The sequence below is a fragment of the Lasioglossum baleicum genome, chromosome 14 (genome assembly GCF_051020765.1).
Source record: "Lasioglossum baleicum chromosome 14, iyLasBale1, whole genome shotgun sequence".
In the NCBI taxonomy this organism is placed as follows: domain Eukaryota; kingdom Metazoa; phylum Arthropoda; class Insecta; order Hymenoptera; family Halictidae; genus Lasioglossum; species Lasioglossum baleicum.
Genome location: NC_134942.1, coordinates 2,271,681 through 2,297,814, shown reverse-complemented (window position 1 = coordinate 2,297,814; position 26,134 = coordinate 2,271,681). Strand labels below are relative to the sequence as shown.

Here is a 26,134-nt window from a genome sequence, read left to right as displayed (position 1 = left end):
AAATAATAATAATACATCTTTCTAATTCTATAGAGGTGTTGACACTGAATGGTAAACTCTGGGGCGTTAGCGTACACACCAATACCGACGGACATCAAAATACATTGGGTGTCAGGTCTATTCCAGTCTATTCCTATATCTCGTCTGTGCTACAACTGCCATTTTTACCATTTTCGATCGTTTATACGTGTCGTTCTAACGTCTGAATTAAGACGTCTTAAAAACGTATTTTTCGAGACGTTTTAAAGCTGTCCTATTTCAAACGTCTTAAACATGTTTCTTTCGTGATTAAGCACGGAGTGGGAGAAGACGGGGGTGCCTTCCGGTGAGCGTGCTCGACTTGGCGTCATTTACCCTACAACCGTTCAGGGACGATGTTCAGTGAATTTCGCGCGTTTCGGTTTTAGTCATGTCGAGTGTGTAATGGTTAGCACTCTGGACTCTGAGTGTGTTTGAGAGCAGTTATCTAGTAAGCAAAATACTCTGAGAGAGACTGCTTCGAATTGGACAGCACACTTTTCCAGCAGAATACCTTGTACATCTTATTTCCCGTAAGGCTCGGTACATGCAAGAACGGTGTGCCGGCACAACTCGAGGGCAGAAAATTGGCACATGGAAGGCACAACGTGGCGTCTAGGGATTGCACACCCAGATAGCACAAAGACATCTCAAAGACATCTGAAATCTATATGTATATATGTATATTATGTACTACTACTTTCATGCACTGCTTGAGAGAATATTCGACTTTGTCTTCGAAAAGACCTTATTACAATTTAGAAATTTTTATGCAGTTGGCGGGATTCGAACTCGGGACTGTGCTTCCTCGCTGAGCCACGCGAACCTATATTGTTACATTTATTACTTTTTATTCTTATAGGCTCAAATCATATCAAATCATATAATTATTAGAAGAGATAAACTTCTGTTAACCCTTTGCACTCGAAACTATTTTAACTCGAAAATTAAACATTTATTCGACCTAGAATATTTCCATTCCCTATAATTTTTTAAATTTCACGGGTTTGAAATTGATATTATAATAACTCGTACAATACTTAAATGTTTAGTAATTGATTAGATACTGTTGATATATGACGTCATTTATACGGACCATATCTGTTGGTCCTGTTGCATTAATCTCTGCGATATCTTAGGTTTGTAAACAAAGATAGAGCGGCGGCCCTTTGAGTCCGCCTCAGAGTCGCCACTCGAGTGCTAAGGGTTAAAATATTTTTTAGGTAAAAATCAAACTACTTTTTTTTAATGAAGCATGGTATTAGTATATTAACGATTAAGAGATATACATATTTTCGTAAGTACTTGAATCGTTTTTGCCGTAAAAAACGACGTCTCCAAAGAAGCGGCTTTTACACGTCTATAAAGGCATCTTTACTGGGACGTCGTTTTGATGGTTGAAGGCAGGTGCCTTTTATGCATCTCATTTCTGCCGTGAAAACGGCGCGGCGTCTCCAAAGAGGCGGCTTTTACACGTCCATATTAAAGGCATCTTTTCTGGGACGTCGTTTTGACGTTTAAAGGCAGGTGCCTTTTATGCATCTTTGGGGTCGATATAATATAATTACGGGTCGATCCGATCTAGAGGGTCGACTAGGGGTCGATGAATACCAATGCTATTCAATCGCAAATTTCGAACCAAACATTGCTAATCTTGGCAAGCGTCATCAAGGACGTCCTTCTCATTGATTTATGTAAAAATTTGATTTTGTCAAAATAAAATAAATTATTTAAAAAACGCATGTTTTTTTTCTTTTTCACCTTTTTCTATAGAGCGGGTCGATAAGAGAATTAGCAAATTTTTAGGGGTCGATGTTAAAAAAAAATTTGGCGGTCCCTAGCTTAGAGTTACCTATTTCACGAGGCTGTGTTTTTGATTAGAAAAGGATCTCCACGCCGATCATATCCTTCAACAGCTGTTATTTGTTACCGTTAGTTGTAGTATACTTACTATTTAGTCATGTCAAACTGACTAACTTTTCGATTATTAGGAAATACATATAATGGAGGCGCCAACATGGACCGTGGTTCAGTTCATCGAGGACGGCAGTGCGGAGGCAGTGCCCACAAATTGGGTAGAGAGGGACAAATGCTATTGGCCTCTTTTACCACAAAATAAAGTACGTAAAGCCATAAAAAATTCCGTGCAGAGGAATAATGGATTATGGTCACAGCATCATGTGAAGATGTTCAGGAATGGCACTTTCGGTAAGTTGAGAAGTAGTTATACATCAGAAATGTACAATTAAAATAATAATTGTGTAATGCTTCTAGAGGATTATGCGGAAGCCAGAGCAAAGGCCAAAGCGCTGGGGAAAACAAGTGACCAGCAGTTGGAGATGGAGGCAGGATGTTCTAAGAGGAAAATGGAGCAGCCGCTGTCGTTGTCGCGCGTCGGAGACTCGTCCGATGAGGAAATTCTGGACACATCTTCGAACAACAAAAAACATAGGACGATGGGTATGTAAATGCAACAAGAAGCACCCTATAACACATTATATAGGGTGAAGCAGTAACTATTGCCACTTATATGTATAATAACTCCGAAAGTATGATAGCAGCAGAAAAGTTCTCGAAATAAAATTATTAGCCGCACAGTGGGCTAAACCGACGAAATCTGTGTCAAAATCAAAGAACTTTCTATAGAAATGAGATAGAGCGATGAAATTTGTTTAAAATAAAAGCTGAAACTTTGCAGAATATGGGATAATTATGGAGATTGTGGTACGAACGTTTTTTAACGTTGAGAAAATTCGTTAAACTTGCACAATTTCGAGAAAATTGTGGTTTTTTCAATACCACGCGCGGAAATTTTTTTTTTTGAACATGCTGTACTGTATTTCCCGTAGATTTTTTCACGCTGATTTCAAATCTGGTCTCAAAATTTGTCTACGACCTCAGGATATTGCAAAATCGATTTCTTGAAATTCTACATGTTTAACGAATTTTCTCAAGGTTAAAAAACGTTCGTACTATGATCTCCCTATTTTTCCCATATTCTGCAAAGTTTCAGCTTTTATTTTAAAAAAATTTCATCGCTATATCTTATTTCTATCGAAAGTTCTTTGATTTTGCCACAGATTTCGTCGGTTAGCCTACTGTGGGCTGTAGCGTGGCGTTAATCTTTTATTGCTAGGTGGAGTCGCATCACAGATGTGAAGGTCATCTTTGTTTCTTTAAATTAAATAGAATGCTATGTTTTGGTACCTGTTTTCTGATAGCGGCTATTCAGACGAATCCAACGAGGTGCAACATTAGAGTCTTTGAAGGTCAGCAAAGATAATTTAGGACAAAAAAGTTCAAAGTGATTGCTATTGGTAAGAACTCGTTGGTGAGAACTCGTTCCGCTCTCGAAAAGAATTCTCGTCTTGCCCCGACATTCATAAGTTATACGTCGTTCTTTTTCTGTGATTAGTACATCTTTTTCATGAAAATATATTTTATTTTTAGTAACTCCAGATCCCGTCGATCCAGATCCCGTCGATCCAGATTCCGCCGATCCAGGTCCCGTCGATCCAGATCCCGTCGATCCAAATGCCGTCTATCAAAAGATGATGTTAACGCATAGCGAAGAAGATCCGCTGGCAACCAGCAGAGACGCTGAAGAAAATGAAAGTGTGCAACAACAGTCCAGTAGTGGTAAGATAAGGAAAATATTTTCGATATAAATAAAATCATTTTTGAAATTCTAATATATCCAAGAAACGATCGATAGGAAAGCAAGATGAGGGATATTGCTGCAATGCCTGCTGCAGGAGGGACGAACAGATGAGCATAATAGTACAGCAGAACCAGGCGATTCAGACTCTGCTGACCGACGTTCTGCAGCAGATAGAGACAAAGAATAACATTATCAGGACAATGTCAACGGATATAAAAACTCCATTCTTCCAACGATTTTGGGGGTTACAATTCCCCCTTAATACGGAAGAACAGTTGGCAGAATTTCAAGAATTGTTAGACACGAGCGATAATTTCTATGATGCGGTAAGCAAAATTTATAATATACATATTTAAAATAACTGACACTGATCTTTCATTTTCGATTAGTTAATAAAATGTAATATACATATCAACAACTTTTTATTTCAGGTTGAAGAAGTGTACAGAATTGGTGGCTCACATTGCTATGAATTCGTGAAAAGGACTCTCGCAACGCTGCTCACCGACGAATTGGCGTTGTCGTACAGCTGGCTGGGGAGGAAGGGCAAGAAACCTTTTCGAAACACGAATATTGCGAACCTCATCATATGTAATTATCACCCTTGTTTTAGTATTTTTATTATAATAAGTATTCATGAGCACACACACAAATCTATAAACAAAGAAATTCTTATTCAAGGTGCTGCGGAGAAGGCGAAAGCCAGCGAGAGCCACAAGCAGACGGAAACAGCCATTCAGTTGTGGCTTAAGAGGGCGGTGGATCGCATGAAACGAGTCACGAACAAATTTTAATTTTTATTTATAATTTTAATTTTAATCGACAAATATATTAATTATAAAAGCGATACACGTGCGTTGCGATTCATTTCTTCAATTCTCTTTTTATGTCAATTTCACATGTGATCTCTGAATAAAACAATTTATTAGTCGTTTAACCAAATTTCCAGTTCCTTTTCGCATCACCAATTACATACGTGATAACATGACGATCTCGAATAACTCGCAAGTTATTTTTTGTACGAAAAAAATGTTCAAACAAATTTTGCATGGTTTCTAGGGGGACATATAGCGTTCCAATCTGATTTTAGTTACTTTGATTTGTTATCATGGTGTGAAGGTCACCTTCAGTTTTTTAAATCGAATACGTACATATACATATGTATACTTATCATATTCAAATTGAGGGGTACGAGTTCGAGCGCCCACTAGCTCTCGGCCGGGTATAGTAGCTACAAATTGAAAACTATATCGATAATATCTCATTAACTATTAGATATGTATATTAGGTTAGCAACTAGAATTTATAAATTCGCGACCTTTTGTTTCGTGATTCTTTTATTGTATCATCAGTGACTGTACACTGAATTTTTAAAAATATATACATATATATGACTTTGTTTGAGAAAATGTGGAGACCGCGAACTTAGTTGCCAACCTAATATAATGAACATGATAATTCATGAAAGGGTGTTAGAAATAGAATTGATAAACCAGTGCACTTTAATTGGACAATTTATTACGTGTGCGCCGGTATAGAAATATCATACAAATCCGAAGACGATCCGAATAGATTACGAAAACTTTAAGTTTATGATGTTCTCCCTTTCATACAAGTACATCACATAAGAGGAGCGGTGTGGAACAATTCTATACAAACACCGAAACGAATCATCGCTAGAACGATCCACTAATTAACGACAATGAAAAATAAGGGGCAGGGATAAGGGATGGAATTATTATTATTTACAATTCAGTGCGTCACCGCGTATTCACATGAAGCTCCGCACACTTTGGTATTAATCGAATTTATATACATATACTTGCGTTTACATGGAAACTTACAACGTAAATTGGGAATAACGTGCTATTTATCGCCGATATTACCTTTTTCTTTATCGTTTATACGTGATTCGGCTATTTGTGTATCGATATTATGAATTACATAAAATGGGCCTTTAATTCCTTAATTCATTCTCTATAACACAGTCTGACGATCAGAGTTGGTTACCGTCAATTTTTATTCATTTTTGTCTGTTCCGCAGAAAAATATTGATTAACGTGAGTGGATCCGAAAGTAACAGGGATTCCCATTAATATTCGGACGCTCTCAAGAAAACGACAATTTTTTAAATATTCGTCTATACACGAGTTGAACTTTTTTGAGAAGTTAAAGCAATTAGTTTATACATACCTGCAATAAATATGATACATGAACCCTTTATACAGTAGATAATTAACATATTTCTTTCACCACAGTGAAATCATTTCTATTTTTCCAGAAATTACTTTTTTGTAACTCTATAGGAAAATAATATCCAATTTCTTGTCCAGGCAATATTTACCTGTATTTTTTCGATATCAGTAGAAACTAAAATTCATAGTGAAATTCATAGTTTACTGGATACATACAAAGTAGAAAATGCAATGAAAAAGTGATTCAAGAATCAACATAACATAGCATAAAATATTAAAAGTTTTTGCTAACATATACATATGTATGCAGGGTGGTTCACCAGATATTTTTACACATATACAATAAGGTTGAATGGTTTCGAGAGATGCATATGAAGGTCAACAGTATTTTTAAAAATAGGGTTGTATGTTTTTTCCTGCACCAATCGATGAAGCTTCATATTCTCTATAAAAAAGTATACCTTTTACCTTTCTTAAATAAATTTTTTAAATTAAATCGGCGATTACATGTATAAGTGAACAATGTTTTGTTCGTATATGCATGAGAAATTGGATAACATTGTTGAAAGATAATAAAGACGGGACTACTCAAATAACTAAAACATCTGATTTTTTCAATGAAATTTCAATCGTATAACAGAATTAAGGGTGTCCTTCTACAAATGAAATGTTCTTCAAATAAATATTTTATTTATCACGAACAAACACACATTACTTCCATTTTGATTTCCTTATTTTCTTTATACAACAGATTTTCCCAACTCTGTCGAGATACTGCATATCGTTCTCCCATTTTATTTGTTCATTCTCTCTCTCTCTCTCGCTCTCTCTTTCTCAGCAATAAAACCGCTCTTTGGTCATTTATACGAGCTAAAAAAAGTTGGAAAACAAACAAAGATGGGCCAAAAGCGCGAAACATACGACACATCGCGTATTAACTATCAACATAATCGCTAGATTTCGGCGTGAAACAGAAGTTTCGATACGGTTACAATTACTTTCGACGACATCATTCGATCTAGATACTTGAATGTTTATTCCCTGATACGTTTCGTTATTAACAAAACTGTATACGTTTCCAAGTGTCGCGATCTAAGGTAATTTTACTACATTTATTGCACCGCATCACTCGATGCTCACTGAATGTGTATAAATATTGAACAAACAAATCCGATGGTTCTCTAGTTCATCCATTGATCGCTCGTCACGCAATTGTTGCCTAACCAGGCTAATTTTCGATCAGGAAGTTGGCTTTTATTCGATCGCTCTCTAGTAGCATTTATGATTGGCATTTTGTTGGGCCTTCGATGGTTTTTGAAATCGGTTAACGCAGGAAAAAACGACACGGATCGAAAGATGTACGATTCCGGGGGTTTTAAGCAGAAACTGATCAAAAGTCGTGTAAAAATACGATTTTCACCATTTTTAACTGCTTGTGGCTCGTCTGTATGTTAATCGATTTCGATGGAATTTTGAGCATGTGTGTAACTACTATACATCTACAAAACATATATTTCAAATTTTCTTTAAGTGCCCAAATAATTTTTATTTTTGCATGTAACCTCGTAAATCATAATTTTTGAAAAATCTTTTTCGTATATCATTTCGTAAACCAATGCTTCTAATTGATTATAGATAATCAGGTCGTTTGGTGCAGCTATAAAACAGTTATTCCGTTTTAAAAGGCGTACGAATACTTTTTACACCCATTGTATATCCTTAAATAGGGAAACAAAAGAATCAATTTGGAATATAATAATTAACAAGTTTTTAGTTGTAGCAATGTTTCTAACGTCAGTAATTAGACGTACGATATTTAAATGTTAGCGAACATAAGTTGAGTCAATATAACATTATCATATGTATAAATTTAGTTAATTAACCAATTATAATAATTGTACACCCAACGTTGGATATCCGTTGGCAAAATGTCATAGTATTTCGTGTCGTAGGACCCATGTTGGGAATTTGTCGACAAAACCATCAACCATATCCCAACCATAAATGCTAGTAGGGTTTCTATCGATTCGTTTCTCAATTTCATCGCGCCAGTAAGATTTTTGCTTAGAAGCTTCAGCAGCGAAATTATTTAATAAATTCACAATTTTCCCTTGATAAACTTTGCAAATTATCCTAGTTCCGTTTTCTTCTTCTTCTTCTTTTTAACGTTAGTTCACTATCGTTTGATTATTCGGTGTTCTAGTGCATTTAACTCAGGGGGATCGTTTGAAAAATATTACAATGATTTACACCATTTTCTCGTTTGTTTCCTTACAGACAATTATATTATCGTTTCGCAACAAAACGATCGAACAGTATAATATGTAGACTCCGGATGTTTATGCAAACGCATATACATATATCTTTTCAGAAAGCAGATAGAGCAATAGGACCTGGGCAGAAATATGTTTTATGATTAGCGAATTGTGAAAGTATATTTTTTATTTTGCACTTTCTGCATAATGTATATGTTTTTAGATTTTATATTTAAATACATATGCAATAACTTATTGCATAACGAGATGAACTCTTGCACCAAATTTAATACTTATTAAAGTTCATTTAAGCACTTTGTCTGCCACAATAGAGAAATCGGAAACAGTGGGTTTGCCGTTAAATGTTTCTATGGGAATATACATAAATTATATTAATCATTTAACAAACATACCCGCGGTGATTATGGAGAAAAAAGTTAAGAAAAAAAGTAATTGCTGTTATAGGAAAAAATATTGGTTTAACGAAATTAACCCTTTGCACTCGAATGGCGACTCTGAGGCGCCAGTAAAAATTGCCACACCATTATTCAAAACAGTTTTAATATTATTAAATTCGTGTGTTTCCTATAAATTGTGAAAAGCTCAACTGTTATATGAGAAAACTGGTTAAATTTGATGTGCACAATGTAAAAAAGATTACATAGAATAAAAATGATCTGGGTTGAAAGAAATGTCTTGATTTTCGAATTAAAATTGCTTCGAGTGCAAAGGGTTAATACAAATTTCAAATATTTTAAACAATGAATTCGTGCAAGATCCGATAGATGTGTCGGAAACCTTCTGGAGTAAATGTATAAGTGTGCACCGCTTGCATCGTGTGACGTGGAGCGATCATTTTCCGCATATAAATTAATTTTTACGGGAAAGCGTCGTCAATGAACACCATCCAATTGGGAAAAGAATGCTTGTCATTCACTGTAAGTCGAATTAATAATCGTAAAATGTATTGTTAACGTTGTATATTTTCCTTGCATACTTTGCTGCATATTTGCATATTTTTCGTGCACAAATCGCATATGTTTCTTACATATTTATCATGCATAAACATCCGGAGTCTAGCAATATGCTTCGAGAAATTCGACCGTCGCGTACCGTTTGATGATTCGTTTACACACGTTCTACCTGAGTGAGATTTCTCTTGAACAGAACTACATATGTAGTCGCAATGCGTCCAATTTTTCTTGTTCGTCGTATAAACGTTCTCATTGTGAAACATTGAGCGTAACCCTTACGTTCTGACAAAATAACGTATTCAAATAATCACCGACAGAAATCGTTTCGAAATATGATCGAAGCGCTTCGGACACGTAGGACTTCATAATTGCATATCTTACAATAATTTCTAATTATAATTTTTCTCCACTTTCGCTTCGATCCTCCGTTTACAATAAGCTCATGTTTCTGCAAATGATTTCTCGCATTGTTACAGTTTCCTTTTCTTTTGTCGTTCGAGAAAAATTGGTTTTCCTCAACCCTTTCGCGCAGGAGTGAATATTCCTATAATTTTCGCAGAACAATCGAAGAGGAACGCGAAATCTCAAGTTCGAGAAAGAATGGAAAACTTCGAGTTCGACTGTTATTTTTATTTATTTAAAATACGTTATATAATAAAAATACCTAAATGTGTTTCAATACTTAAATATATTAAATGACTGTTATAAAAATATTGAAACATAACAGACGTTTATACAATCGAAAGTTTCACGCAGTTGTATAATATCCTTCTGTTGGATAAACGCAGCTTTCTATGAAACTAATGCGATACTGTTGGGATAATAAATAATTTTTGGAATTATTACGAAGTATCTGTATGTATATCGCATACGGAAATATTCGAGAAAGCCATTTCGCTGTTGAAAAAAAGAACGGTGACACGTTTTGTTAATGTTGAGAATAAATCTGTAATCGTATATTATTACCAGAACATATATTTAAGAAATCATTTATATTATTCGCTGTACGATTGTTTTAAGCGAAATCATTGTTTCATTCGCATACACACTGACGTACCAAGTACTGCTCGAAGGATCAAAATACAAAGTACAGCAAAGTCTCGATCTAAGCGCGATGGAGGTGACCGATCTAAGATCTAACAATAAGTAAGTCAGTTCGCCTACCCCTTCCACTTCGAGCTGCCTCGGTCGCCGAGCAGTGTAAACATACCGCGTAATCCGATACCGGGTCGCGCGTAACTACTAATCCAATTACAAAACTTCTTTATTTCTCATTATATTGTTTATGGGATTTTCGCCAACTTATTCGTAACATTTTTCTGATTAAAATCACACTAAACACGATATAATTTCAACTGTATTTAGTAGTGATTTAACCGCCGGTATGCAGCAACTTTAGGACACGGAAGAGGATAGCGAGTGAAAAAGAAAGAGAAAAATTCAATACTTGTATTGTTTAAAATACCAATGCGATGCTAACGTTTTTATTTTCAATTTTCTCCTTGTACAACTTTTCTCAAGGTATTTGTCACATTTTTCTGATTAAAACGAGTCGTTGAAAAACCTCCAACGGACTGTAGCTCCGTTAATTTGAAAAATTCTAGTGTAATTGTTTGAGAACATATTTTCGAGATGTTAACCCTTTGCAGTCGGAATTATTTTTCAATTTTGTTGCCAACAAATTTACTTCAGAGGTCAGTTTCTTGACTGCTACTTATTTTAAACAATTTTGTTTACTAATTATATTCAATATAGCTCTCAAACTTGTTGTAATTTATATTTGTTTTGACCAAAAAATAGGACAATTCAATAAATAAGGAAAAGACCCAAATACATATGAAAACTCGTTTCATTTTCATTTCTTTTTCTCTGATGTTGAGTCAAGTTAAGTTGTTTATATGTATGTTTGTATCTTGTGTGGTGTCATTTTAATCAGAAAAATGCAACAAATATATTGGTAAAATGTCATTAAAAATAAGTACAAAATAAAGAAGTTTCATTATTTCACTAGTATTATCTCATCGACCCGCTATTTTTTGTTGCGCCTTCGGCCACAAAAAAATAGCAACCGGTCCCGATCTATGTTACAGCACGGAATCGAGAATCGGCTCAGGTTGGGACTCCACTGTATTTCGGTTTGAATATACATACTCTTATAAATATTACATTAAAAGAGAACGGACACTCGTTCCTTTTATAAATATATTAATTTAGGGAAATAAAATTCGAAGTTCTATACATTGGTACAGGATGTAGCAAATCGCTGCGTTATAATTTGCCTGGGGCTTTCAATTGCAGACAATTCAAATGTCAAAAGATTCAAGCTGCGAAACGCTGCGGAATTATTTCAATGAAAACACGATATTGAAATCCATGCCTGTAGTAATATTACTACCGAAATTCGCAGTGAAACACATTTGAACGTTCAGCGACGTTCTATTGTCTGTTCATTGAACTATAATTTGTTTAAACGATTCAGCTGTCGTATTTCGAAAACGTTAGTTAATTGAAAAGAAGCTTGTCGTTTCCTCGATTAAGGAAAATTTCATCCATGGTGCGCATTCGCGATAGCAACAGGCGCGAAAGGGTCAAGCTATTATCGGGAGGAGCCTAATGAATTTCGAGACAACTTTCACATCATTCGGTTCCATTTGTGCATTCCACCGTATTTGTTCTCGCAGACTACTATTCTCTTCAAGCACTTATTAAAAGAAGACCACGAAGACACTTTCGTTCTGGCCACACTGCACAACACTATGGACTTCCTGTATCGTGGTGAAGGGAGTCACTGTCACTTTCAAGGTAAGTTACGTAGCTGTCGGTGCTGTCAGGGTGCTGTCCCATGTCTGGGCCACCGCTGCCAGGATGATGGGGCCCAGGGGGTGGCAGAGGACCACCACCCCCGCCGCCTCCACCGTCGTTCATAGGTCCGCCGAGCATTCCTGGGGGTGGTAACTGTGGTGGCCCGCTATGAAGATCGTAACCGTGCATCTGAAAACAAACGATTAACCTTGTAGCATTTTCTAATCATTTTCCAATTCCAGTAAAGTCGCGTTCACTGTCCAACAGCCTTCTGCACGGACAGTGACCGCATGCCGACATTATTTTTTTATGACTGCGTCTACCGCGCCGACCCCGCCGAGAGTTCAAAGGAAAACCGGACGTAGAGAAGGACAGCATGACAGTGGAGTGGCACTGGACAGTGATCGCGTATCCGATCGCGGGCAGTAAACGCGATTTTTCTGTGGTTAGCCACTTTTGCTTTTATGTTGAAACTGCAGAGCTACCTACTAGGGCTGTTACTTTCCTTCAAAAGTCGAAGATTTTGAACCTTCGAAGCTGTGTAACAGCAATTACTTTTTTCTTAATTTGGTCTCCACAATCACCGGGTATGCTTTTAAAATGATTAATATGATTCATATAGCAATTTGTTACTGTCGCGCAATGGTTGGCCCACTAAAATCTTAATATGTGCAGCCTTGGAATTGATTTATTTCTTTAATTTTTCCATTTTCCGAGGCGAAGACAAGGGATAGTATAAACACACACACACAGAAGATAAGCATATTTTTTACTTATTCTTTTTTCTGCAGAATCAGCCAGTTTTCGCGATTGTACCACCATTAATTATACAGTATCAAAGATGATAGTGATTCTAATCATATTTACCTGCGATACCAAATGGTGGAAAGACGGTGTGTTGGGATCTAGCCTGTCTAAATCAGTGTGGAGAGCGAAATCCGAAAGTGCTTTCCACGGCGGTTGATAAGCTTGCACCTCGAGTGGCGTCATTCCTATGGAACTCTCGTGTCTCACGGGACTACTAGCCACCATAGGAATGCCGTGCATTCCACCGAAGCCTAATTTACGACCATCCTGCAATAAAAAACATCGTGATTCATTAAATTGTTGGTTGCAGGGCGAAGTATTATTAGATCTTTACGAAATGCTCATCGTGTTCTTTTATTCGCTCTTCACAAAGTGTTGTTATAGAATAATTAATGAATACGACATTTTCGTAGAAACTCCACGCACGATGTGTTTAACATGTTATCTATTAGACTGCGGATCTTTATTATGCAAAATAAAAATTGTCTGCATCGATTGCAAGAAATATAAACTAAATTGAATGTTGTTTCTTCCCTGAATGATTTTAATAGAGGAGAAATCAATTTAAAAAATTTTCCACCACTTTTTCGAATTTTATCTACTTAATTTTCCTATAAATGCATAAAGATCCGCAGTCTAGTTATCATAGTTAACCGAGTTTTCGAAAGAAAATATCCTACAAACCTGAACATAGTCTCCTAAAGAATGAGTGAATTTCGAAAATTCCGTGCTCACCTTCTCCTGCATCTGCTGTTTCATCGCGATCGTCTTCTTCTTGTCCTTGCAACGCTTATTCTGGAACCATACCCTAATCACTCGTGGACTGAGACCCGTCATTTCCACCAACTGCTCCTTCATTAACGCATCCGGCCGCGGATTCGCCGCGTAGCAAGTTCTCAAAGTGTGAAGTTGCTTCTCGTTCAGAACTGTGCGGACCCTGGTTGGCTTTCCATCGGAGCCGCCGCTGCTCTTATGGCTGCCTGATCCTCGATTACCACCCACGCTCGCTTTGTGTGATCCGCTCTCAGACCCAGAATCTGCGAACACGTTAACAATTAACTCGCTGTTCAAATCGTTCGCAATTTCATAGAATCCAATCTGGTGATTTTCCTTCTAACCATATAGATAGGTCAACAGGTTGAAACATCTGGCATTTTCAAAAATGTATACTAATATTACAAATCGTGATTCGAATTTCTGAAATGATGTAATAATACATATTTTCTGACGAGCTAATCATTTATTTATTTAACTCGGATGGTACCTTTGCACTCCTTTGTCAAGTTTTTATATGTATTTGGTTCTTCCATTATTTATTTAATTTCTTATTTGTTCGTTAAAAACAGATATAACTTCCACAAATATAAATTACAACAAAGTTCGAGAGGTATATTTAATATAGTTAGTAAACACTTAAAATAGTAGGGAGTTGTTGGTAACAAAACTGAAAAATAATTCGGAGTGCAAAGAGTTAAGAAAGAAAATAAATTTCCATTTCGCTTCAGTACGTTGCAATTCAGCTAGAAAATTTTTATTTTGCGTAAAGATCCGCTGTCTACTTATAACATAGATATACATGAATAAGATTCTTCATTGATCGATGAACACAAACGAAGGAACGAAAGTGCAGAATTGGAAGGTCTTTAAGACGCGTATAAAACCGAAGAATAAAACGATGATGGATTTAGCGTAGACCAACGGACGCATAAAATTTGTACACGTTTCGAAAATTGCTTTTTATACACCTGAGTTTGGGTTTCAGTAGGGTGACGATTTCGCAAGCGGCGCGGCGCGGCGCGGCGGTCATAAAACATGCGAACAAGTTTTAGAGGCAAATTGGTTTGATAAGGGTTTTATGTTAAGCGTCGAGCATCACCGGAATCCTCTCCACGGCAGACGTTACTGTCGAATTCCTGATTTTTAGTTGAACTAGGACGTTTACTTATCTTGCTGTTCGAGGAAGGTGGAAGCTTAACAGGAACACTGCACAAATTGCAAGTCCGGTGTTTTCATCGACCGATGGTTCCCCGGTCTGATACGCCGCTTATTTGGAAGAAAGCCGACTGCTCGGGGAAGAGCAACGCAACTAAATCAGGAGAATACCGAGTAGAATGTCCGGCTGCGACTATCGTCCTAACCGGTCTTGCGAAACCTTCTTCGCCAGCTAATGGGAGATCCGGATAGTAGTTCAACATGGCGGATGGAGAACGCAGAGACAAATGCCTCCTTCGTATTCGTGAGCCGTGAGCCCAAAGACAATACAGTGGCGAACGCGAAAGAAATTTGAAAATTGGAATTTCTGTGCACGGTGTGAAGAAATTATAATGTATGATTTCAAGAAACAAAAGGTGAATATTTTCAATCAGTACATTTCTTTAAAAAACGAAACAGCTAAAAGACCAGCGGATTTTTTAGAAAAATCGAGCTCTCTTCCAATCGAGACGGTTTTCTCATATGAAATCGAACGCAATTACGATGACTTGGACGAATTGACACTGATTGGCCACCAGCAATATACACGGGACTTGTCACCGATTAACCATAAATAAGATTAGTGAGACGAAGTGCCTAATCTTTTGGGTATTTATATTCACTTGAACTGGAAAGGCTAAGACTTTTTAGCGTAAACAATGATTTTCTATTTTGATAGTAGATAGCGGTAGCGATAATAACGATAATTGATCTTAAGTGTATTTTGATACTGACGGCGGCATGTCAAACGACAGCCATTGAAAGATGTAAAAATTCCTAGATTTATTGCAGTTAGTGTTAGTTTTTTAAATTTTCAATATACGCTCACGTAAAAAAGTTGTAAAATGCAACTCTTAGGCCGTCCACACACGGGTCGATCGTCAATTCGGTCGACGCGATTCCAGTCGCATGTGATTCCCCCCTCCACGTGACTTCCAATGCAAATGAATGGAGAGCCACACACGGGTCGATTTGTAGTCGACTGAAATCGGCTCGACTGAAATCGCGTCCGTCGCATGAACCATCCACACACGGGTCGATCGTCGATTCGGTCGACGTTATTCCAGTCAGTGATGCCGAAATCGTGGTACTGTGGTACTAAGCCGTGGTACGAGACCCCCCCACTATGACCTACCGTTGCCCCTACTGGCCTTCTCCAACTCGCTCGCGCGCTACACTCGCCAACGTACCTCTCCTAGGATATGAGAGGTACGTTGGTGAGTGTAGCGCGCGAGCGAGTTGGAGAAGGCCAGTAGGGGCAACGGTAGGTCATAGTGGGGGGGTCTCGTACCACGGCTTAGTACCACAGTACCACGATTTCGGCATCACTGCAGCACATTGAAATCGCCGCCATTCTAATCGCGTGCGATCGGCAGCGAAGTTGGAAAATCGCGTGGATCGTACGATTCGCGCGACTCATGGAGGTTAGTTTGTGCAGTTCATGTAATTTAAATGATTTGGCCCTTATTTTTTGTAGTTTGAGTGCATTGCACTTTTCGATGTGGTCTATGTATTTAGGTTACATAGGTTATTATTTATTTATTATCTTTTTTTATGTTTTTACGCATACTAATAACATTAAGGTAAGCTTTTTATTTACATAGTTGAATATAATCATATAGGTTTATGAAAAACAAAAACAATCGCGGCGATTTCAATGTGCGGCTCTTCATTTATTTTCATTGGAAATCACGTGGAGGGGGAATCGCATGCGACTGTTCATGCGACGGACGCGATTTCAGTCGAACCGATTTCAGTCGACCACGAATCGACCAGTGTGTGGCTCTCCATTCATTTGCATTGGAAGTCACGTGGAGGGGAATCGCATGCGACTGGAATCGCGTCGACCAAATCGACGATCGACCCGTGTGTGGACGAAATCGCGTCCGCCGCATGAATCGTACATGACGAGCAAGACGTACGAACTTCACGACGCGATTACAATCGACCCGTGTGTGGACGGCCTTAGTATTTTTCCTACAATTCCGATCAATTGTAATTTCTTTCAATAATTTTGATTACGTCTTGTAGCAATCTAATTGTTCTAACTTCCCTAACAATTTCAAATCATATGGTCCAATATTAAAAATTTGTCTTTTTAGGAGTGTCCGAATATTAGTGAGAGTCACTGTAGATGAGAATAGCACTTGGCTTGTTATACATATAATAATAATACTGAATCTATTTTTGCAAATACTTTCTATCATCCTGTTCCTCCTAAATATATGAAAATCTTCCTCACGAAGAAAAGTAATTACATCTTAAAACTCTGATTCTGAAATATCTTTAAGTGCAATCCTAACCTAATGTGATTGATTGAAACATGATCAAATCACGAGGTCAATTAAAGGATATTAAAGTTACTACATATCTTTTCTAGGAATCTCCACACATAAGAACTAATAAGAAACTTTCGTCTGAAATGATATCAAGGTAATAATAAAAATTGCAAGCGAGAAAAGACACTAATGTAATCCATTCTCGTTAAAAATAGAGTAAATCTTTTTTCATTTCTTTTTTCATTCGTCGATTAACAAAAAGTAATTATTTTAAATTTATACAATATGGTCTTTCCCGTTACACAAGATTTTCGTAGATTTTGCATAAAGACCCGCAGTCTAGTTGTAAAGTACAATATAAAGATTATACGGATTTAGGAACATCAACGTACTATTTCCAACTTTTTAAAATTATTTAAACAAGGATGAACTTTTTCTTTGGCAACTGTTCTTTGCAACTGACATACAAAGTTGCTATTTTGCATACAGATCCGCAGTCTAGGTTGTAAACAACAACGATATCGTTATTCGTGAATTAAATTTCTATACGATCTTTCCCGTTACCCAAGTTTTTTTCGTAGATTTCGTTTTTCATTTAGATGGATCTTGTACACCCCATTCTATACGACTTCACCCGTTAATTACCCCAGCGCACGAAATAAGTAAAAGTCGCGAGATATTTGTGTTGAACCTACCTACGAATCATGGAAGATTCAAAAGAAATAAGAATTTTCAGGTTCAGCTCCCTTGTTAGTCGCATCGATCAGCAAAGGACTGCGCGGACGAGCAAAAAAATAAAGAAGCAAGAATCACAAACCTTTCGGGCACATTTTAGTCGGCGAAACAGCGAAACCTGTTGAGAGTCGAATTTCATTAACTCCCAATTAACGAGTAATAAGTAACTCGTGCTGCGATAAGGATCCAGTTTCCTTGGCAGTGTCCTTCGGAAGGATTTGCCTACCACGCGAAATCGAATGTTCGCGGATGCCGAGAGACAAACAGGGAGCGATAGAACAAATCAAATATTAGTTATTAAATCTTGCGTATTTTAATGGGTCAAACTCATCATAAAGATTTTAACAAAGTCTAACAAATATGAATGTTACGCGTTTCTTTTCGATGAAATAAAATATGATTCGTATGTAATTAATATTCAATCATTCAAATAAATGTAGCCATACAAAAAATATGAATTTTAGGTCAATTTATGGCCTATCAAACAACTTACTATCGTTCTATTAACCAGATAATTTTCTTTTTACAAAATCTATGTGATTTTAAATATATTAGTTACAATTTGCTTCAGAATGAAAAGGTACCGTGGAAATGTAAATATTATGTATAGCTTGATTTTTCTCGAAAATGGACCTGGGCCACTTTTAAAATAAACGGCTCAATTATCAGAAAAAGAGAATCCAGCGTGCCACCAGTTTTTTTCTTCGATTTAGTGTAAATGACGCAGCGATGAAGCATAATATCGGCACGGCGATCGAATAGTTTGGTTATTCATTCACTGTATATTTAGACGGATGGTCTAACAACATGGCACGGCGTTGCTTAATCGATGATAATTGAAACTTGTGTGGTACGTGTGACACAGGGGCTAGCTGGAACGTAGTTCCTAATTCCAGGCGTAAACAATTTCTTAGTGTCGCGCGCGACCGGCATATGTATTTTCTATGGTGTTTGTCACTTGGCTTCCTTATGGAAATTGTTGTCTCTAAACATCTTTTCCGATGCACGAAACCGTGGGCCCACGGACCGGTGACGGCAGTGGTTTGACAACTCTTTACAGAGGAGCCGAGGTGTCAAATGTAGCACCTCTCTGCCAACTACTGTGGCACATAACTACGCACGATCTCTATCATTCCCTTTCCTTTTTTTTCTTTTATGAAAGTTTATTCAATTCTTTTTTCTCCTCTTTCGGGAATCGTGTCCCCCTTACACAACTTAATGGGGCGGATCTACTACGAATTCACGTACAAGCCGTTCCACGTCGCGTCGAATTTTACCATCCTAATCCCCCGTTTTTATTGTTGAAATTTCAACGTTTATTGGTGCCCTGTGGAAATCGATTCGTGTGATGCTTTTTGTCCACGATCGAACAGGTTTCCAGATTGTACAGTGGTGGTCAAAATTATAAGACACTAATGGAACATCGATATTCTTGTGGAAATAGGTATCTGATCGAATATTAGTATTTCGTGGTGCCTCCTTTATTTTTTTTATAACACTGAACCCCTTGCCATATTTTAACGAGTCAGACTCGTCATGCTTGATGATTTTAACAAAGTCTAACGAAAGTTAACGTCATGCCTTTCTTTTTAGATGAAATAAGAGTTGATTCGTTTGTAATCTATATTTAAGCATTACCGCTAAACCTACCGAGCACTAAAAGCGACTAAAATGTCTCAGCTTTACAAAAATTACAAGGCTCTGTTTATTTAGATTCTGTGCAATTTTTATTACAACATGTGTGCCTGAATCAATTTTTAGACGTCATTTACTTTAAGTAATCCTTCTAGCCTTACAGAGAAATTGAAGTAGCTTGGTCCATTCATAAAAACGTTATGATCAATGATGTGCGTAACTTTACACACAATTCTGATTAATACGCCTCACACATTTTCAATAATATTTAGATCGGGTGAGCAAACTGCCTATTAGCCGACTGTGCCAACTCGTGTCTAGGTCACGCTCTGATTGGTCCCTGTTTTTCGTTAATAAATCCCTAACAAAGCCGCGGATAACATTTTTGCAAAGGAAAATGTCGCTTCGAATGGTCTCAAGAACCTCGCATTTCCGGGATGTGCAGGAATTTTGGGACACCCTGTATATGAAAATGGGAAACGCGGTGGAACAAACGAGGATTCGTTTTTGTACTCAATAAAAATTTTTTCGATAGATTGTCTAACAAAGGTCCTTCGATATGCTGAAGCATATTAATTTTTCTTAATTTAATTTTCGTCTCAAAGTGCTCACATCTTGTTTCGATGTTTGATTTGTTCCAATAAATGCAGTAAATCCGCTGTCTACTATAATGTTCAACAACAAAATAGAATTTTATTTTGGTCCGAAGAAAATTAATTATATTTATATTTAGTAGGTACTGTTCGAAATTTTCATCACGAGAGTCTGACACGATATTATAGTGCAAGGGGTTAACAATAAATAAACCGAAAAGACGCGACCCTATTGCTATGTAGCTACTCGGAAGAATGTTGTCAGGTTGTTACAGTTTGTTTGCCAGTATAACCCGATACGCGATAATGTAACATCGCGGTAACATACTATATCTAATTAACTCATTATTAACGCAAGCTTCATTGGACGTTTAATCCAGCCTATCCAGCCAATGTGTGCATGCGTGTATACATATTAGAATGGTTGGCACGCAGAACACTAATCCTGTGTAATCCTGCCGCGTAGGAGGAAAGTGGTCAAGCCTTCCAGGTCTTAACGGCTTCAATTATCAACACCTAATTATGACCCCGAGTATCCTAACACAATACCGTTATGTCAAGGGTGGTCCTTTGAGCTTCCCCTCGAGCGGATACCCTTTTGCAAATTTGCTCTTTGTGCCCCGATCGACTGTGTCCAGACAATTTAATCTACAAATAAGTTACGCTCATTTGCCGGCGCGGCGTGATAAAAGGTTATGATACTGTCATTCAATCTTGATCCACTTTAACGATACTATTCGGGAAGCAGTAGCCACCCTTGTGCTCTTAAACACTGGAATACTAATGGCTGGAATATTACACTCGCATCGCCGCGCCGCGCCGCGCCGAGCCAATGAATGCATATGTTAACCCTTAGCACTCGAATGGTAACTCTGAAGCGCCACTAAAAATTAATGTACCATAATACAAGATATTGTTTACATCATTAACCCTTTGCACTCCTTTGTCGAGCGTGACTCGACATCAGAGAAAAGAAAAAGTAAAAGGAGTTTTATTGTATGTATAATATTTGGTTCTTCCTTTATTCATTTCACACTTCTTATTTTTTAGTTAGAAACTAATATAAGGTTCAAAAATATAAATTACAACAATATTTGAGAGCTATATTTGATATAATTAGTAAACAAAATTGTTTAAAATAAGTAGCAGTCAAGGAACAGTTAATAGAGGTTCTACTGGAATACTTTTTTATGTATTTTATTATTCGTCTCTGCGTCACCCGTCACGGAGTAGAAATTTCCATGACGTAGGTGTGGCATGATCGACGGTGAGCGTGTTAAATCCTGTTTTACAATAACGTCTTTTCATTTAGAGATGGCAGGTTTATTTCGAGAGGCCTGGGTTGCTGGTAAATTTCGTGGATAGTTTAGAATTTACAATCTGGGTAATTGTGCATAAAGGGTCCCACCTCACCGATTTTGATAAAATTTAAATATGTTGTAAAACTCAACATTCTGAACAACTTTTTCCTATACATGTAACCGCCGCTCAGCCTTAGTTTTTGAGAGATTTGTGAAAAAGTGCAGCTACTACTACATTTAATTTTGCCTATACGTGCACGCCTGTGCTGTGCGTATGCTTCAGCATGATGCGACCGCTCGTCAACTGTTTCTACAGATATATCACTACGATCGTCGGACGATCCGATACTTATACCGCGTGAACTTTTTAAATCATATGATGATGAAGAATGAGTACATATTATATTACGACGACACCACACACACCCACCCAGTGCTTAACACGCACCCAATGTTTCTAAAAAGGAGGTTTCCGTTAAGAAATTAACATTTGTGCAAATTTTCAATATCATATTCGTAATCAGCACGTGAAAATACGTAAGAATCTAGAGTATAATTTAGAAACAGTGGGTGCGTGTTAAGCACTGGGTGGGTGTGTGTGGTGTCGTCGTAATATAATATGTACTCATTCTTCATCATCATATGATTTAAAAAGTTCACGCGGTATAAGTATCGGATCGTCCGACGATCGTAGTGATATATCTGTAGAAACAGTTGACGAGCGGTCGCATCATGCTGAAGCATACGCACAGCACGGGCGTGCACGTATAGGCAAAATTAAATGTAGTAGTAGCTGCAGTTTTTCACAAATCTCTCAAAAACTAAGGCTGAGCGGCGGTTACATGTATAGGAAAAAGTTGTTCAGAATCTTCACCCTGACAACATATTAAAAAATCATCGAAATCGGTGAGGTGGGACCTTTTATGCACAATTGCCCAGAAGGTTAAAGAATTCATGTTCAAACGCAGCAACTACTGTTTCATTAATGTCTTTTAAATGATTTGCTTATTATTGTTTACGGCAGATTGCAAACAGACGAGGATAATAAAGAGTTTATCAGATTCGTGTGTGTAGACACAAAACAGAATCCGCAAAAAAGAAATAAATATTTCCATTACCTGATATCGAGCCGTCGTTGGGATGCAGATGGTGATTATTATTCATGAGGGATGCGTTGTTATTATTCTCGCTGCCGGGAACACCGCCGGGCCCGGAGCAGAGCTTGCCACCCTCGAGAACGTCGTGATCGTGTCTACAGAAAAGACCGTCCTGTCTCAAAGCAAATTCGTCACCAGGTACTAGCTGTCTCATGCACGCAGAACATCGGAAGCACTTTATATGATAAATCTTGCTCTTTGCTCTCATCACGTAGTCGTCTTTGCTAAAGCACTCACTGCACTTGTCGCACTTCGTCCCGAACAATCTGAAACAAATTGCATTGTCGATCATCGAATCTGCTATTGCTATCTATGTATATTGTCTGCTACTCCTTTTCTACATTGTGTACACGTTCATCTCACATTAGTCTATTACTCCCCCTATCCCATAATAATAGTAGCAAGTGAATATTTAAACGGAAATTATTGGCGAATGCAGCTGTGAGTTATGTTGTAGCGTAAAATTACGAAGCCTTCAATCAAAATCAATGTTTCACGACATCTGTCATTTGTTTTTACACATCTTTCAATTTTTAGGTTAACCTAATTGTTACGAATTATAACTGTTTTTTCTAATTTCATCTGTGCTGATCGAAATCAATTGTTTCATCTCAGTTGAATATCAACCCATTGTAAAAGTAAGATTAAAAAAACAAGTTATGCTGGAAGCAACGAAAGCAAAGCTTCGCAGACACGGGATCCTACCTACGAGTTTAAAATGCAGCAACGAAATTATTGAAAAATCCAGAGAGAGAGAGAGAGAAGCTATGTAAACACTCAAAATAAAAATTAGGGCAGACACTGTTTTCGTTACTGGGATCTGACATTTTCAGTGGTGCCATCTACTGCCGAAAAGTGGAAATACTCTAAGCTCAGCGTCACCGGTGTTTTATAGAGGTGTTCGAACTTCTCTCGGAAAGATGTGATAGATAGAGGTTAGTTGTCTGGTCGCCGTCAGATGGAATACTAGTCACCATCACGGTTTTCATGTACGTGTGAGAATGAGATTGCGTGTAGTAGTGTGTCCATGTAGCCCATGCTAAGGTATGTACAGCTTGTCAAATCTACCAAATCTAGCTGTGCGGCTGATGCACGTGGCGACAGTTCAGTTAAAAAGTAAAGTGACACAAGTGTATTCACACAAACATGTAAACAGTTGTTTTGTATGTTACTGCTGTAAGAAATAATGGACAGTACGCACTTTTGACGAGGTGTGTACCTTACCGTTCAAATGTTGCATTCTTCTCTCGTCGAGTGAGGTCTTTGTTTTTTTCTGCGCATTCCTAAGTTTTGGTCAACCGCGCAGCTAGATTTGACAAGCTGTACCGTACATACCTGGCGGCGAACTAACCTCTAACTATCACAAAATGGCAAGCTTACAGAGGTGCTTAGTCGTAACGTCGTAACACCTCTACATATGTATAATACACCGTGCTCGGCGTGTAAACTTACAGTGTTAATTTAAAATAACGTTACGAAAGCTGCAATTTTTCTACCGCGTAGCAAAAAATTTTTGATTACCGCGCAGTGAATGTTTGTGATAGTGGATCAAGTGAAAATTTGTTGCTGCGTTTCCACACTTTTCCAAAGACGAATAAACGCGTAGTCAACATTGCAATCGCATTCGATTATTACCAGGTAAGCTAATATTTGACTAATATTAAACTAATCTATCCAAACTTATATTCTCTTATGATTCAGTATGTATACATAATTACACCCTTGTGCAAATTAATGTGGACAAGACAACTTTTGTTCAACTTTTTTAACATTGTACTATACGATTTGAACTTTTTTTGGGAAGCTAGAGCAAGTAGAAAAAATACTAAAAGTTGCATTTCACAACTATTTTATCTGGGCCAATATTGAAAATTTAACAAATACATTTTTGTAGATCTGTATTAATTATACATATTCTGAAAATTTCGTCAAATCCGTGGACGTTGGAATGAGCTACAAACGTTTAAAGATGGTAAAAATTGCAGGTTTTCACGATTTTCTTACATCTTTCAATGGCTGTTGTTTTTTCCCGCATCAACCGATTTCGATGAAACTTTCACAGTGCATACATATAATCGACACAGACCCACAAAACATATTTTTTGAATTTTCAATATAGGCCCACATATAAAAGTTGTAAATTACAACTTTTAGTATTTTTTCTACAATTCCAACAATTGCATTTTTGAGAAAATTTCTTATCACATCCTGTAGTAAACTAATTACTCTAGCTTCCCAAAAAAGTTCAAATAAGTATTACGAAACAAAAGGTCGTGGATTTAGTTGCCAACCTAATGCATATGTACATCTGTATGTATGAATAATACTATGATAACTATGGTAGAGTAAAATACAACACAAAAATTCGTACTGACGAAGTACGTTATTTAAATATTTTAGCGAACTCGATGATTCGATTAATCAATTTAGTTTAAAGAAACTAACTTTGTTGGAGTCTACCTAATAAGACTGATTATACACATATTCAATCGAACAGTTTCGAAATTGTTTAATTTCATTAAAGAATGTTCCATGCATCAGATAATTGAATTTGGTGGTCGCGTCGGCCAATTACCACTGCTCAACTAGATCAATCGAATTCGTTTAATTATATTTCAATGCAATTGGCCGAAACAGATTTAAATACCGTCACTCTGGTTTTAAATTTATGTGATACGTTTGCGTACAATTCTTCTTCTATTGAGTGATTGGTGTGGTATTCACTTATAAGTAGACTGCGGATATTTATGCAAAATAAAAATTGTCTACATCAATTGCAAGGAACAAAAATCAATTTACATTCATAGATTTATTCAATAACATATAATTTCCATTCCGTTCTATTACTTTTTGCCATTTTCGAGGTAACTACTCGTGTTACTGAATAAACATATGAATAAATACCTTAATTTTATCTGCGATTCTTAATTTGAAAACGCTACGAACTTTCTTTCCAACCCAATATTTATTTCACTAAATATTGCCCACCTCTGCAACCAGAAGATGCAACCACGTGTGAACTGCATTTGTTTTGCCACGAATGCATTTTTTGGAGCGGACGGCAACTTCTCTGCTCAGCATATCTCAGATAAAAATACTCCGAAGAAACGCTCTGTCAGTTCTTACTTTCTTCGTTTCCTTCCTCTTTGCACTCTGGCAGCGTACTTTTTTCTTTCTTTCCCTGGAATCTCACCGTTTGCAAATGCGTACCAAAAAGACCGTATCGCGTGTCGCCCGAGAATGCTACCAGTTTTGCATTAATTACCATATTGCACTCGATCGGTCGACTTCTTACCCTTCAACGAGATTTCACGGAAACATTTTTGCCTTTTGAAGAATTTTTTAGCTGTTAATCATCAGATAAACGCGTTACAATCTTGTCTAATGTGGACATTGTGACGTTTCTCTCGCGTTATCCTGAAGATTGGTGTACATTTAGTCGTACAATTAATCGTTTCTCGTTTACCTGTATCGTTCAACATCTGAGCTTATTCACGTTATAGCTCGAATTGTTGTACCCTTTTGCTGTGCTTATTGTTAGAATCGGTATTTTTTTGTAAACAGTGAAACGATCATTGACGTTGACAAGCTATAAAATTCTTATTTGTTCGATAAACAAAAGAAAAATAATTTCTTCGCATATTAACCCGTTGCGGTATCATTTTCTTTAAAATTACACTGTTTATTAAAACGTCTTTATGCCAAAAAAATGTCGCAGAAGAGAAAAGAAAATGTATGTATATTTTGTATG

At 37.2% G+C, this 26,134-nt stretch overlaps 2 protein-coding genes across 3 annotated transcripts in view; one reads left to right on the top strand and one right to left on the bottom strand.

The window, feature by feature from the left end:
• The first annotated feature begins 450 nt into the window (after nucleotides 1-450).
• On the top strand, nucleotides 451-4,621 carry LOC143215555 (uncharacterized). The gene is made up of 7 exons (XM_076437768.1): nucleotides 451-469; nucleotides 2,010-2,226; nucleotides 2,293-2,478; nucleotides 3,469-3,657; nucleotides 3,734-4,005; nucleotides 4,111-4,270; nucleotides 4,361-4,621. Exons 2-7 carry the CDS (start codon nucleotides 2,022-2,024, stop codon nucleotides 4,471-4,473), a joined length of 1,125 nt encoding a protein of 374 aa, XP_076293883.1. The 5' UTR covers nucleotides 451-469; nucleotides 2,010-2,021; the 3' UTR covers nucleotides 4,474-4,621.
• Nucleotides 4,000-26,134, bottom strand: part of Tup (LIM1_Isl and LIM2_Isl domain-containing protein tup) — a 58,208-nt gene continuing 36,073 nt past the window's right edge. The window contains exons 3-6 of one of the 2 annotated variants that reach the window (XM_076437764.1): nucleotides 22,345-22,649; nucleotides 13,397-13,749; nucleotides 12,773-12,979; nucleotides 4,000-12,094 (exon numbers count right to left, since the gene is read on the bottom strand). In XM_076437764.1, the coding sequence (XP_076293879.1) occupies nucleotides 11,858-12,094; nucleotides 12,773-12,979; nucleotides 13,397-13,749; nucleotides 22,345-22,649 (1,102 nt within the window). In that variant the 3' untranslated portion in view covers nucleotides 4,000-11,857. The remainder of the gene's footprint in view (nucleotides 12,095-12,772; nucleotides 12,980-13,396; nucleotides 13,750-22,344; nucleotides 22,650-26,134) is intronic. The other variant, XM_076437765.1, reaches the window with a different exon arrangement.

Coding starts and splice junctions, on each gene's coding strand:
- LOC143215555 (XM_076437768.1), top strand. CDS start 2,022: ATGGAGGCGCCAACATGGACCGTGGTTCAGTTCATCGAGGACGGCAGT. Junction 2,479..3,468: donor CAAAAAACATAGGACGATGG/GTATGTAAATGC, acceptor TTTTATTTTTAG/TAACTCCAGATCCCGTCGAT. Junction 3,658..3,733: donor GCAACAACAGTCCAGTAGTG/GTAAGATAAGGA, acceptor AACGATCGATAG/GAAAGCAAGATGAGGGATAT.